This window comes from Schistocerca serialis, chromosome 1, assembly GCF_023864345.2.
Source record: "Schistocerca serialis cubense isolate TAMUIC-IGC-003099 chromosome 1, iqSchSeri2.2, whole genome shotgun sequence".
In the NCBI taxonomy this organism is placed as follows: Eukaryota; Metazoa; Arthropoda; class Insecta; order Orthoptera; family Acrididae; genus Schistocerca; species Schistocerca serialis.
Window position 1 is genome coordinate 654,830,682 of NC_064638.1, and position 16,140 is coordinate 654,846,821.

The window sequence follows — 16,140 nt, forward strand, 5'->3', positions numbered from 1 at the left end:
TATCTCCAAGTGCGAACAACATCGCTTTGTTTCACACTGAGACACCTCGACACTTCCCTTGTTGAGAGCCCTTCCTGGCACAAAATAACAACGGGGACTCGATCGAACCGCGGTATTGATCGCATAGGTATGGTTGAACTACAACAACACGAGCCGTGTACCACCTTGTGTAATGATGGAAATGATCGGCTGTCGGACCCCCTCCCTCTAATAGGCGCTGCTCATGCATGGTTGTTTACATCTTTGGGCGGGTTTAGTGGCGTCTCTGAACAGTAAAAGGAACTGTGTCTGTGAAACAATATCCAACGACTGTCTTCAGGAGTTCTGGGAACCGGGGCGATGAAAAACTTTTTTTGATGTGTTTATATGAAACCAATTGAAAATGGCCATCGGCCGAAAGTGGATGGTAATGTATTAGAGTGTATAATTAAACTGCAGCTACTCACTGTGGTCCAATGTGTGGTGTAATCACCGTATGGCAGCGAAACTTGGTAGATATGCTAACGCGCTAATACAGAATCATTTTACAACGAAAAAAAAATAGTTCCAATGTTTTACGCCAAGTGAAGATCTGGCTCCGTCTATAGTTTTTAAGACTATGGCTATCGAGAAGAGAGATCGTGCGGTGTTAGTGAAGTTGTTTTATGTGGACGGTAGCAATTACAGTGCTGCACTGACAGAGTATCGCCAACTGAAAAGGTATGAAGAGAGACCCGGAGTCATTAAATGGTTTAAAGAAGACGGTAATGAAATCCGAAAACGCGAGCGAGCTTGGTGTGGCACCTGCAAGAGGAAAGCGTACCATCCGAGTGTAAATTATTCATGAGGTTGTTGTTGCCGTATCTGACCACGCACCACCTGCTCCGTGATGTGCTAGTGCTCGGGCAGTGTCACGAAAACTATCCGTCCCATGGTCAGCGGCACGGAAAGTTTTGAGGTCTGTATTATATTGGTAGCAGTACAAGATACAGACGGTGCACCAAATGAAACCTCATAATACGCAGTAACGTTCGTAATTTGATCTTCCGTATCTGGCATGGATCGAAGCTGATGACATGCGGCCGGGTATATTCTACGGAGTGACGAGGAACATTTTACTACTCTGCAGGGTGCAGTGAATACACAGGACTGCCGGATTTGGGGTACTGTTAAACCGCGTGTTGAGCACGAAGAACCATTGCACTCGCCATATGTGACTGCTTGGTGTGGATCACCAGCACCTTTATTCTCGCAGCGTTCTTTGAAGAGAATACGCGCTGGGGGCCTGTCAGGTGTAACGTAACGTCTGCACGTTATCGACACCTCCTTGTGCAGCATATGATTCCTGCTTTGGAAGAGCGCATCTATGTGGAAACCACAGTTTTCATGCAAAATGTTTAATAATAAAATCAGTATCACATTTTTCTCGCTTGTTTAACCTTTTCTGCCGACGTCCCATTCCTATAACATTAAATAAAGAGTTATCCCAGTACATCTTTCTTGCATTTACCGCGCCAGATTTGCATCTGGTGGTTAAAATTAGAACTAATTTTTACAGCCTAAATCGGTTCCACATTAACGCATTAGCATATCTACCAAGTTTCGCTGTTATACGATAATTACAGCCCACATTGGAGCTCTGTAGGTAGCTGCATTTTAATTATTACCACCCGGTACATTACATAATAAAATTCATCTGTATAAAGAAAGAAAAATCCGGCAACCTATGGTGGACATTTACAATGGTTTTAGCATTCAGAAGTTACGAAGGGTACTCGGACAGTAAGGAACGATCGGTCGCGAAATGGAAACCACAGCGAAAGTCAAAACTGTTTCATTTGCAACAATGAGCTAACCTTCCAGCTACTTCTCTGCACAGGCGCTGCTCCGACTTAGACGTCCGTCGTGGCGTTGTACCAACTCTTCAATACCCTTATCAAAGAAGGCAACCTCCTTTCTTTCTGACAATTTTCTACGCTGAACTGCAGGTCATTGCCTGTGCCAAAATATTGTCTCCATAGCTAGCAGTTCATTGGAGGAGAGATGAAAATCAGAGCGAGCTAAGTCCGGGCGGTTTGGTGGGTAACCAAACCCTTCCCATTGAAAACGCTGCGGGAGAGACCTCATAGCCTTTGGAGTGTGTGGCCGAGAATTGGCATGGAGAAGGAAATTCGTGACAGTTACGTTACGCGAGGTACCGTGAAATCAGACGACATTTCACGACAGGCAACCATACTTCACGGGAGACACTATTTTCTAGGCATCTTCACGTGCTTATTGTGTGCTCAGAACTGAGGAGAGAGTCGTATCCGTATCTACGGGCACACTAGATACACTGCCGAATACATTTGTGCAAAGCTTCATCGGATTTTCACTGTGGTTGCCATTTCGCTTCCGATCGTTCCTTACTTTCCGAATAGAACTTGTACGTCTAGGATGTGGAGCTACACATGAAGAGACCAATTTGATTTTTCAACGGGACGCATCACCACAACACTGATGTTTACGTGGAGGAGCATCTCTGAGGAATGCAAGGGACGTATAGATCTTGCTTTGCACCAATAGACTCCAACATTCCTTGATCTCGTGGTATGTTTTTCCCTTTTTTTTCTTTTTTGGTATGAGGGGTGAAGATTTTGTCAGACTCATCAAAGATCGACGCCGCGTCCTGACAGATGAGCCTGTAGTAATTCCAGAGGTGCTCACTACAGTGGAGACGACTGGGTGATAGTTGTCCCTGCGGGGGAGAGCATTTGTGAAAGGTAAGTGGAAACTTTGATCCTAATCGTAGTTGTGCGAGTAAAATATACCCAAAGGCTGTATGAAAAAATATACCATTTTATAATAAGATGGGGCAACGGCCTTGCCGCAGTGGATACACCGGTTCCCGTGAGATCACCGAAGTTAAGCGCTGTCGGGCGTGGTCGTCGCTTGGATGGGTGACCATCCAGGCCGCCATGCGCTGTTGCCATTTTTCGGGGTGCACCTAGCCTCGTGATGCCAATTGAGGAGCTACTCGACCGAATAGTAGCGGCTCCGGTCAGGAAAACCTTCATAACGACCGGGAGAGCGGTGTGCCGACCTCACGCCCCTCCTATCCGCATCCTCCACTGAGGATGACACGGCTGTCGAATGGTCCTGGTAGGTCACTCGTGGCCTGAAGGCGGAGTGTTTTTTTTATAATAAGATGGTTCTATCGGAAAAAAAATCCGTTGCAGTCCTTTGCTTAAGTTAGTCTTAATTCGTGTCGAAGACGTAGTCTTGTAAAATGTGATGAATCTTCCTGAAACACCAGCAGACGCAGGCGGGCTGAAGCAGAGGGGCGGTCGCTTTACCTTGGTTGAGCAACGACGACCCGGGGTCGGGCGGCGTCCTGCCGTCGCTGCCCGGCGCAGCCCCCGTCGTGGTGGCGTTGGGCGGGCACTCGGTCGTGGAGGCGGGTGGATGCGGCGTGCCGCCGCCGGGGGCGCTGGCGGCGGGCGGCGGGGGCGGCGGCGGCGGAGGCTCCGTGGGCGGCGGGGGCGGCGGCGCCGGCCTCTGCAGCGTCTGCGGCCGCACCGAGCCTGCCCACAGATGAGCCCGAACTAGCCCTCCGTCTGAAGACGATATATATTCGGGGAGATACGATGCGGAAATGCACCCAGTTTTTTTGGAAAGTGACGCGCTTAGCCACACTCGCCGACAAAGTGAAGAGCTCGGACTGAATGTAGATGCAGTCACTGTCACTCCGTAGGTAAGCGGTTAGAGCTGGAATCATCTGACGTGGCTAGAACTGTGCTACTGTGTGTGACCACGTTATCAAGTCTGTCACTTTACATATAACGAACGTGCAGTGCGTCGGATGGTTGGCTAGATCGATCAGCCTTTTATCAACACTGTCAAAAATTCTGAAACGTTTTAATCTGCGACAATTACGACCTTTCATCGCTAATCACATCATCCGGTCTCGCCTTCCACCATTCGCTGTCTGCATAACTCCCGACTCCTGCTTGTAATAGAATACATCGCCTACAATCTACTACACTGCAACAATTTTTTAAGGCATTGAAAAGGCATACGATAGGGCATCGCGAGATTAGCTACCTCTCAAACTTGAACATCTCCAGACCATTCCAGACTTCTTCCTTACACTGATTAGCACCTTCTAACAAAACCGTCGGATCATGGTCAAGACGATGAGCAACGGTCAAGCTACAGACTACTCCGGGGTCCCACAGGGACCGGCACTGTAGCTCACTCTCTTTATGCTATGTGTAAAAGATTTACCTGTGGTACCCAAGTCGTCCTTGCCCAGTTTGCGGACGACACCACCCTACTAACGAGCAGCAGACGGACTACCGCTGGCAGAGCGCGATTACAACGTCAACTCATTTTAATGGAAGAATGGGCAGCAGCGAACCACATTAGACTCAACGCTGGAAAATCACAGCGGTGATGTTCACTCGCCGACGTCCCAAGCTGCGTGACAGACTCGGCAACTGACTGATCACCTGCAACAATCAAGTTAAATATCTAGAGGTAACTTCGGACAGCAAAATACTTTTCAAACTTCACATCCAGTCTAAGGGTGCACTTATTATATCTCCTGCACCAGCTGTACCCGCTACTGGCCAGCGTGCAGATGAACGTACAGTCAAAGCTTAGACTATATAAGGCAACGGTTCTACCCGCATTACTCTATGGCTCCTTAATGCGTGTCGTCACAAGACCCACGTATCTCAAGCCACTACAGATGATCCAGAACAGGTGTTTAAGACTCGTCCTTGGTGCCCCTAGATGCGCCCAAATCAACGACTTACACCAAGAACTCCACTGGTTACCGATCTGCGACCAAATCAGGATTAAAACCAAAACCCTACAGGACAAAATCGACGTGCTACGGTTTACCACCAGACACCTGAAATTCACAGACTCAATCGCCCCAGAACAATGGCACCGGGTAAAAGTGTCTCGCAGAATTGTGGAGGCGCCCCTTAGTGAAATTAAACACTAATCGAAGAAATCACCACTGAAGTATGGCCTACGGACCATGAGCTCAGGCCCGTGTTAATGTCTAAATAACGCCAATATTGAATCGTAAACTTACCTCACGCCAGAACTCCAGCCTCAATACAAGGTAGCACTTTGGATCCACCACGGACTTAAAAAATGAAAGATTGTGGCAATGTTATCAGAACTTGAGTGAGTTTGAAGGGGCCGTCATTTTGCTTACGCCTCTACACCTACGTCTTCATCTACATTCCAAACCCACTCCACTCTTACCGTCTACAGCTTCCATGATTCCTCCGCCGGCTCTACAGCAAGTGAGCAAGATTATGTGAAGCGTGCAATAGGATAGCTTACGTGTAGTGAAATGTGACCTGTGAATTACAAACCTGTACTGTGTATGTCTAGTTTCTACAGAAGACCATATGGATGAGAAGGTCACAAAAACGAAAACGCTGATGTTGCCTGAGATTAACGGAGCAGCATGATTGGTTGGAAACAAATAAAACACGCAGTTGCAAAAGACGGGATTTTTCTTATCTACATGATAATCATAACCCCACGAATGATATTAACGTTCTTCCTTTCACAGCAAGATCCACAGATCTTCCATCAATAGAATGCGTATGGGACTAGCTTATACGCTAACTCTAATCTAGTGACAATATTCAGGATGCAGAAGGTCAGTTACAACAGCTCTGAGACAATAACAACACTAAACGATACAAGAGCTGTACCTCTCCCTAGGGAACCAGTCTACGCATCTAAGAGGATGTACAATCCAGCTGACAAAGGTAAGTAGTTTTCCGTACTAACAATTTCGCTGTTCATCCGTTTTGGGATCACAAAAATAAAGCCATATAATCTTTCAGTGCGAAAAATTTCATTTCTCTTCCTCTCCTCCTTCTGGACGTTTGATTTTTATAAGTCAGTGAGCGTATATCTCGGGGTCAGTACTTCTAGAATCTCGTAAAGCTTTCGGTTCACTACAACACCGAGGTCTTCTAAGAAGAAGAGCAGGATATCTAGCCATGTCTACGAGTAGACTGCAATCTTCTTGGCCTCAAGAAAGCTGTACGTTACCCCGTCACCCACAATAATGGGTGCTTTCCAGACGTTTAATATGTGCTCCAAGGAAGTATGATAGACGTAGTAGAGAGTAGTAATCTTAGATTGATGGGAAAGTGTTAATCAGAAAAATATTACAGCAACATGTAGGCAAAATATCAACCCCATGCAAAGTCTGACAATTTTATTTGATGTAGATGTATATGCTATGAATGTGTGGTATCTGTTCTTTCGAACATGTCCGGAAGAACAGACACCACGAGCTATCCACAGCTGTGATATGCATTATGTAAATTGAAGGCGGACGGGGGTGAAATGAAAGAAGGGGAAAGGAATTATTGATATCAGCTGCACCGAGACTTTATGTGAAAACAGCGGCGATATTTGCATCTACATTTACATCCATACTCCGCAAGCCACCTGACGGTGTGGGGCGGGGGTTACTTTGAGTACCTCTATCGGTTCTCCCTTCTATTCCAGTCTCGTATTGTTCGTGGAAAGAAAGATTGTCGGTATGCCTCTGTGTGAGCTCTAATCTCTCTCATTTTATCCTCATGGTCTCTTCGCGAGATATACGTAGGAGGGAGCAATATACTGCTTGCCTCCTCGGTGAAAGTATGGTCTCGAAACTTACGCAAAAGCCCGTACCGAGCTACTGAGCGTATCTCTTGCAGAGTCTTCCACTGGAGTTTATCGATCATCTCCGTAACGCTTTCGCAATTACTAAATGACCCTGTAACCAAGCGCGCTGCTCTCCGTTGGATCTTCTCTATCTCTTCTATCAACCCTATCTGGTACGGATTCCAACCGGTGAGCAGTATTCAAGCAGTGGGAGAACAAGTGTGCTGTAACCTACTTGCTTTGTTTTCGGATTGCATTTCCTTAGGATTCTTCCAATAAATTTCAGTCTGGCATCTGCTTTACCGACGATTAATTTTATATGGTCATTCCATTTTAAATCACTCCTAATGTCTGCTCCCAGATAAGTTACGGAATTAACTGCTTCCAGTTGCTGACCTGCTATATTGTATCTAAATGATAAAGGATCTTTCCTTCTATGTATTCGCAGCACATTACACTTGTCTACATTGAGATTCAATTGCCATTCCCTGCACCATACGTCAATTCTTTGGAGATCCTCCTGCATTCCAGTACAATTTTCCATTGTTACAACCTCTCGATATACCACAGCATCATCCGCAAAAAGCCTCAGTGAACTTCCGATATCATCCACAAGGTCATTTATGTAAATTGTGAATAGCAACGGTCCTACGACACTCCCATGTGGCACACCTGAAATCACTCTTACTTCGGAAGACTTCTCTCCATTGAGAATGACATGCTGCGTTCTGTTATCTAGGAACTCTTCAATCCAATCACACACTTGGTCTGATAGTCCATATGCTCTTATTTTGTTCATTAAACGACTGTGGGGAACTGTATAGAACGCCTTGCGGAAGTCAAGAAACACGGCATCTACCTGGGAACCCGTGTCTGTGGCCCTCTGAGTCTCGTGGACGAATAGCGCTAGCTGGGTTTCACACGATCGTCTTTTTCGAAACCCACGCTGATTCCTACAGAGTAGATTTCTAGTCTCCAGAAAAGTCATTATACTCGAACGTAATACGTCTTCCAAAATTCTACAACTGATCGTCGTTAGAGATATAGGTCTATAGTTCTGCACATCTGTTCGACGTCCCTTCTTGAAAACGGGGATAACCTGTGCCCTTTTCCAATCTTTTGGAACGCTACGCTCTTCTAGAGACCTACGGTAGACCGTTGCAAGGAGGGGTGCAAGTTCCTTCGCGTACTCTGTGTAAAATCAAACTTGTATCCCATCAGGTCCAGCGGTCTTTCTTCTTTTGAGCGATTTTAATTGTTTCTCTATCCCTCTGTCATCTATTTCGATATCTACGTGTGAAAATGTGTGCCGCACCGGAACTCGAATCCGGGATCAGTTGCTTACTAGGCAGTTGTGTTAGCCACTGCGCCATCCGCACACAGCATTTGTCGCAAATGCGCGGCCCACCTCGGCACGCCTCCCGGCCGACTTAATCCCACAGGGCGCCACATATCCACAGTCCCCGCCCATGTCCTCCATGCTAGTTGCTTTGACATTCCTGCTGGAGGTCGAAAGTATCTGTGCATCCGCACTGAAGCTGGTAGATTCATCGTGCACTGAGGCGAATCAATTATTTGAATACTTAGTGTCTTTTCTTCTGGATATATCGTTTTCTTGGGGTCTGCGCCATGAGCTTTTACCAACTGAAATCGGGTTTCATCTGACCAGGCCACGGTTTTCGAGTCATCTAGGATCCAAACGATGTGGTCACGAGCCCAGGAGAGGCGATGCAGGCGATGCCGTGCTGTTAGCAAAGGCACTCGCGTCGTTCGTCTTCTGCCATAGCCAAATTTCTCCTCACCATCCTAACTGATTCATTCGTGGCACGTCCCATACTGATTTCTGCGGTTATTTCACGCAATGTTGCAAACGCTGCTGCTCTCGGTCGCTGAGTGAAATACGTCGGCCACTGCATTGTCTGTAAGTGAGAGGTAATCCCCGACGTGCAATATTCCCGGCACACTCTTGAAACTGAGGATCGTGGAATACTGAATTCCTTAACCATTTCCGATATGGAATGTCCCATGCGTCTGCCTCCAACTACCACTCCGCGTTCAAAGCCTGTTAATTCACATCGTACGTCAGTAATCACTTCGGAAACCTTTTCACACGGATCACATTGAAACGTCCCCTTAGAAAAATTATACATGACTGTGCTTAAACTGACACACAATATTTTTTAGCGCAACGCAATCTGACTTTCAGTAATCCCTACAAGAGAATGGGCCTGACTAAATTAACCTATACGTTTCACAAATCACTTACCTCACAAAAATCTTCGTTACTCGAACTACTGCAGTACAGCGAGCGCTACTACTGCCAGCTAAATAAAAGATTCAAACTACGGAAGGCACTAAGTACTGATAGGCATAGTTAGCAAATGAAAGATTTTAATAGAGAACAAACAATGTATTTAACTTAATAGTCATAATATATATATATATATATATATAGTAGTTCATGACATCCATTCTTGCAAATGTACTGTTTCTGATGGACACACCTCCAGATTATCCATTCTCAAAAATCCGCCATCTCACTTCCCCACATCCACCACTGCTGGCGGCTCGCCTCCAACTATGCAACGCTACGCGCTGTTAACATCCATCTGCCCAACACTACAATAGCAGACAACAATGTCAACCAGCCACAGACTGCACACAGCACAGCCAGTGATTTTCATACAGAGCGCTACGAGGCGTTACCAGTATAAGAACCTAAACAGCCTACTTACAACATGAGTGCAAATGATAGCTCCGCCATCGCACTGTCCTTTTATACCTTGGGTACGCGATAGTACCGTCATCTGTATACAGGGTCGTCCATTGATAGTGACCGGGCCAATGTCTCACGACATAAGCATCAAACGAAAAAACTACAAAGAACGAAACTCGTCTAGCTTGAAGGGTGAAACCAGATGGCGCTATGGTGGGCCAGCTAGATGGTGCTGCCATAGATCAAACGGATATCAACTGCGTTTTTTTAAAGTAGGAATCCCCATTTTTTATTACATATTCGTGTAGTACGTAAAGAAATATTAATGTTTTAGTTGGACCACTTTTTTCGCTTTGTGATAGATGGCGCTGTAATATTCACAAACGTATAAATACGTGGTATCACGTAACATTCCGCCAGTGCAGACGGTATTTGCTTCGGTATTTGCTGTCGCGGCTAATCCGCACACCAGTAGCAGACAAATTGCGCGAGAATCGGAAATCTCAAAAACATCGGTGTTGAGAATGCTACATCAACATCGATTGCACTGGGCACAAGAGAAATTACGGGACGATGACAGATTTTTTGCACGCGTTCTATTTAGAGACGAAGCGTCATTCAACAACAGCGGTAACGTAAACCAGCATAATATGCACTACTGGGCAACGGAAAATCCACGATGGCTGCGACAAGTGGAACATCAGCTACCTTGGTGGGTTAATTTATGGTGTGGCATTATGAGAGGAAGGATAATTGGTCCCCATTTTATAGATGGCATTGTAAATGGTGCAATGTATGCTGATTTCCTACATAATGTTCTACCGATGTTACTACAAGATGTTTCACTGCATGACAGAATGGCGATGTACTTCCAAGATGATGGATGTCCGGCACATAGCTCGCGTGCGGTTGAAGCTGTATTGAATAGCATATTTCATGAAAGGTGGATTGGTCGTCGAAGCACCATACCATGGTCCGCACGTTCACCGGGTCTGACGTCCCCGGATTTAAGGTGAAGGATATTTACTACCGTGATCCACCGACAACGCCTGACAACATGCGTCAGCGCATTGTCAATGCATGTTCGAACATTACGAAAGGCGAACTACTCGCTGTTGAGAATAATGTCGTTACACATATTGCCAAATGCTTTGAGGTTGACGGACATAATTTTGAGCATTTACTGCATTAATGTGGTATTTACAGGTAATCACGCTGTAACAGCATGCGTTCTCAGAAATGATAAGTTCACAAAGGTACATGTATCACACTGGAACTACCGAAATAAAATGTTCAAACGTACCTACGTTCTGTATTTTAATTTAAAAAACCTACCTGTTACCCACTGTTCGTCTAAAATTGTGAGCCATATGTTTGTGACTACTACAGCGCCATCTATCACAGAACGAAATAAGTGGTCCAACTAAAACATTCACATTTCTTTACGTACTACACGAATATGTAATAAAAATGGGGGTTCCTATTTAAAAAAAACGCAGCTGATATCCATTTTATCTATGGCAGCGCCATCTAGCGGGTCAACCACAACGCCATCTGGTTTCCCCCTTCAAGCTAGACAAGCTTCGTTCTTTGTAGTTTTTTCGTTTGAAGCTTATTTCCTGAGATATCTGGCCCTGTCACGATCAATGGACCACCCTGTATATGTGCATATCACTGTCCTATGCCTTTAGTCACCTCAGTGTACTGTAGCCTTAAGGGGCGCTGCAGTCTCGGCTGTGCAGACTGTTTACTCGCTACGGGCGCGACGACCCGCCAGCAGAGGTGAGGTGAGGTGACGGGCGCCGTGATTTGCTCGCGCCGTGTAGCCGGCTGGGATGGCGCAAGCGCGCGCGTTAATGCATATTCTATGCGTGGTGCGGGCCGGGGGTTTGTCAGATTTACGGCCGGGCCGCGGAGCAGCTAATTAATCCGCTTGAGCCGGCCTCGAAGGGAGGCCGTCCTTGAAATTTTAAGCCGCGGCCGACGCGCCGCGCCTGCTCTGGCCTGTTGCGCCGACTTTAAACATTAAAGTGGCTCCCGCCGAGGCGTAAAGACCATTCCCGGCCGCCGATCGCCCCGGCCCCGGCGCAGCCTCTCCTGTCGATGAATGAATAAAAAAGAGAGAGAAAGAAAGGAGAGTGCTCAGGGAGCGTCTAAAAGCTTGCCCCGTTTATTAGAATTTGTGAGTCATCTCGCCCATGAATAATGGAGCACGCCGCGAGTCGCCACATTACCATACGTTTGTCACCGAGTTTCTCAAAGGCGGAAGAGGAATCCTCCCAGTTGTTGCGGCTCTGCTGTTGTTGTCTCTTCGATACGGACGCTGGTAATTCATTTTATCACAGTAAAGACCAATTACGAACGCGAAGTCCCACAGGACCGAAACAAACAACAGGAGCCCCAGTGTCTGTCAAGGCAAAGAATCAAAAGAAACTTAATTTTCATGGTGATAATGAAGGACAGTATTCCTCCTGAGGTCCTTTCCCCGTTAGCGTCCGACAGTGATTCGACAGAATGTTATGAACGGAACACTAAGTAAAACGAACGAGAAATGCGGTAGGGGTCGGTTATGGTCTTCTTGAAGGAGAAATCACGCCATTTCTACACATTGTAACCAGGATAATTTAAATCAGCACAACCAGATGTCAAACAAAACAAGGTCCTGATGAATCGTTTCGGCCGAATCAGACCAACTTCAAATCTAAAACAATCGGAATAGATTACATGGCAGTCGTAGTGACATTTTTGGTGCCAAAACCGAGACAGAGAAATGAATGGAAAAGTAAATAATGAAATTTTCTGTCGTATTCTACTTTCGCAGAACACAATTTATTCTCTGACTGACAGTGACGTAGACTGGTCGAACAAACAGGTGCTCTCTGAGGTCGATGGTGGCGGAGTTCACGAAGGAGAAAAGGTTAGACATTAGCGGAAGTCGTCGTAAGCATACGAAAAACCGTGCAGGGAGTGACCCGAATCGAAAATTTAACGCAAGCAACTTTGATTCGTTGTCAATGGCGCGTGCAGAATACTTCAGAGAATCAAAGAGCTTTATGCAGGAGCGACTTATTTTCAGTTATCTGTGTGACCACTAGTTTAGTTTTTTTATAAATTTCTCGTGCATTTGAGTGCTTACTAGGCACAGTCTAACGATCTAATAACTTTTCAGTGTGGAGTTTTGCCGTCTTTGGTATGGATAGGGACTGTGATTGCTGTGGTGGTGGTTAGTGTTTAACGTCCCGTCGACAACGAGGTCATTAGAGACGGAGCGCAAGCTCGGGTTAGGGAAGGATTGGGAAGGAAATCGGCCGTGCCCTGTCAAAGGAACCATCCCGGCATTTGCCTGAAACGATTTAGGGAAATCACGGAAAACCTAAATCAGGATGGCTGGAGACGGGATTGAACCGTCGTCCTCCCGAATGCGAGTCCAGTGTGCTAACCACTGCGCCACCTCGCTCGGTTGATTGCTGTGTTCAGATGCGAGCTGAATTGGTGACCCTTCGCTCACTGCTCTATGCGGTGTTGGCCTCAGTCACACAGCTTGAGGCTGTTGCGATTGGGCATCGTTGTGATGAACTTCCGAAGGAAGTCTAGCATGTCCCACGAGTCTCATGACCGCTCATCCATGGTCGAGTGGGAGGTCGTTTAAAGGTGGTGAAAAAGACCCTCAGCCATATGCAGTCTCCCTGTTGCAGAGGAAGCCTCTCGGGCCACAAGCTCTGGGCATTCACCGATGGTGGATTATGGGTAGTTTAAGAGTTGCAACGTTAGGCGCGTAATGGGGGCCTTTAGAGATATCGCTGTCAAAGAATTCATTGTTCGCTCTGTGTGCATTCTGGCAGAAGTCATTCCAACGGCTTCCTCTGGGTGCCATGAAGAGCACAGGATGCATCAACTCTCAGGTGGTGGCTCATGTCAGTTCTAACGATGTCTGTCGCTTTAAATCGGAAGAGATTACCTCTGATTTTGGCCAGTTAGTTGAAGCGGTAAAACGGCCAGTCTTGCTTGAGAGATGAAGGCGCAGCTCACTACCTATAGCATGGTCGACAGAACCGACTGACATGATTTGGTACAGAGCCGAGTGGCTGGTGTGAACCAGAGGCTCAAATGGTTCTGCGACCGTGTAACCTGCACATTCCTCGCCTTCCCCCATAGGGCAAGGGTCATGGGTCCACTACACACAGGAAGACGCTACACGGGAAGCGGGGGCTGTGTGGAGGTGTTTTTTTTTTTTTTTTTTTTTTTTTTTTTTTTTTTTTTTTTTTTTTTTTTTTTTTTGGCACCAGTCTAAAAGAATGCTGGTGAAATACAGGAAAGTAGACCCAGCAATAATTGATATTGTAGTTATAAACTGTCGTAGCTGTGTTGGAAAAGAACCAGGGCTCCAAGCGATAATAGAAAGCACCGAAACTCATATCCTTATAGGTTCGGAAAGCTGGCTAAAACTGGAAACGAGTTAGGCTGAAATATTCGCAAAGGACCTAACCGTATTCAGAAAGGATAAATTCAATATAATTGGTGGTTGAGCATTTATTGCTGTCAGAAGTAGTTTACTCTGTAGCGAAATTGAAGTATTCAAAATGACAGTCACAACCGCATTATTTATTTTTTGTCATTTTGAATAATTGATTATAAGTAAATAAATCGCTGTTATCTCCACACAACTATGTTGTCAAAAAAAATGAAGTAGATAGTTTATGTGAGTTAGTATGGGTAGACTCTATACTTGACAATCGCAATAAATTAATAACTGGTTCCTTTTATCGAACCCCGACTCAGATGAAACAGTTGCTGAACAGTTCAAACAAAATTTCAATCATGTTTCAAATAGTTACCCAGTTCATATATTTACAATTCGTGGTGACATCAATGTGCCCGCGATAATACATGTTTAGACTCTGAGGCAGTGGCGGATACATATGAGGGACGCGCGGGGCATGCCCCCCCCCCCCCCCTTCTTGCGGTGCCACCCGCATTTCCAATCGTTCCGTCCCCGCCAGTCAGCCCGCACGCTATTCGTTTCTTTCGCCAGTCGACTCGACTGAATCGAGTAGTTATACTTTCCTATGTACTATTATCATCTAAAATACAACATACTTTTGCCCTCACAACTACTGAAACATGACGGTAGCGATCTGGCACATAAATCGAGTCAGTGCTTAACTGAACTACCGTTCTTTGAAGAAGAATCACTCTATGTGATTAAAAAGAGACTAATAGGAGAGAATCTTCAATACAATCAAACGAGCATAAACGCCCTTAATGATCGTGATTCTATTATTCAAGCGTTATCTGTTTGTCCTACATCTGACTGTCCTACTTTGCACACGCTGTACAAAATATTTGCTTGTCTACCTGCATCTATTGCTACAGTAGAAGGAAGTTCTTCAACATTGCGGCCGGCGTTCAATGGTCAACAATGAAGCAGGATCGACTTCATGGCTCAGCTCTGTTGAACACTCATCCTGATATTGATTGTCCTATTGACGATGAAATTAATCAATTTTCCGCGAAGAAAAGGTGCATAGAATTCATCATTTGAGGAAGAGAACCACAATTGTAACTTTTTTATGTTATAAGATGGCGACACCTCCCGCCGGAGGTTCGAGTCCTCCCTCAGACACGTTTATGTGTGTGTGTGTGTGTGTGTGTGTGTGTGTGTGTGTGTGTGTGTGTTGTTCTTAGCATAAGTTAGTTTAAGTAGTGTGTAAGTCTAGGGACCGATGACCTCAGCAGTTTGGTTTCTTAGGAATTCACACACATTTGAACATTTGATAAGACGGCATTGTCTTTTATATGTGTATAATCAATTTAAATAAAACTTTTTTAAACTTTGATCTGACCTGATTATTTTTTATTACGGTTAAAGTAACGGTAGCTCAAGATATCTTTAGCGTCCCTTCCTTGAGGCTTTTCTGTTTCCGCCACGGGTCGGAGGTAGGCATAAAACGTCATCGGAAATTGTACTGAACGCGTCCTCAGAAAATTGTTACAACAATTAGTTCAGGAGCCCACCCGAAGTGTAAATGGTTGCGAAATCATACTTGACTTCTTAGCATCAAATAATCTTGAGCAAATGCGGAGCAAAGGTTTTCAGAAATTACTGCAACCAGTCGCCTTTTATGTAGATGTATTTTATTTAACCATGACCGGTTTCGAGCTGCCTAGCAACTCATCATCAGATGGTATATACATTTAGTGCTTTTTTGTACCCATTGTGTGGGTGGTTGAGTATCTGTGGAGATAAATCTTTCTGCAGGTATATATATATCTCTTTTAGGACGTATTTTTGAAACCATTGTGTCTTGTTTTTCACAATTTCACAAGTTAAAACTTTCACTAGATGTATATTACTTTTATGAGGCACTGTTGGAAACATATATCTTGTTTTTCGTAAACATCGCTGAACACACTTAGCCACAGATACGAATACAGGATTTACACATTATAATGTGTAAATCCTGTATTCGTATCTGTGGCTAAGTGTGTTCAGCGATGTTTACGAAAAACAAGATATATGTTTCCAACAGTGCCTCATAAAAGTAATATACATCTAGTGAAAGTTTTAACTTGTGAAATTGTGAAAAACAAGACACAATGGTTTCAAAAATACGTCCTAAAAGAGATATATATATACCTGCAGAAAGATTTATCTCCACAGATACTCAACCACCCACACAATGGGTACAAAAAAGCACTAAATGTATATACCATCTGATGATGAGTTGCTAGGCAGCTCGAAACCGGTCATGGTTAAATAAAATACATCT

At 45.1% G+C, this 16,140-nt stretch overlaps 1 protein-coding gene and 1 pseudogene across 1 annotated transcript in view; one reads left to right on the forward strand and one right to left on the reverse strand.

The window, feature by feature from the left end:
* LOC126421040 (neuroligin-1-like) overlaps nucleotides 1-16,140 on the reverse strand; it is a 746,590-nt gene that overhangs the window by 41,143 nt on the left and 689,307 nt on the right. The window contains exons 9-10 of the mRNA XM_050087234.1: nucleotides 3,475-3,542; nucleotides 3,315-3,402 (exon numbers count right to left, since the gene is read on the reverse strand). Of these exons, the coding sequence (XP_049943191.1) occupies nucleotides 3,315-3,402; nucleotides 3,475-3,542 (156 nt within the window). The remainder of the gene's footprint in view (nucleotides 1-3,314; nucleotides 3,403-3,474; nucleotides 3,543-16,140) is intronic.
* On the forward strand, nucleotides 2,833-2,950 carry LOC126425883 (5S ribosomal RNA; annotated as a pseudogene).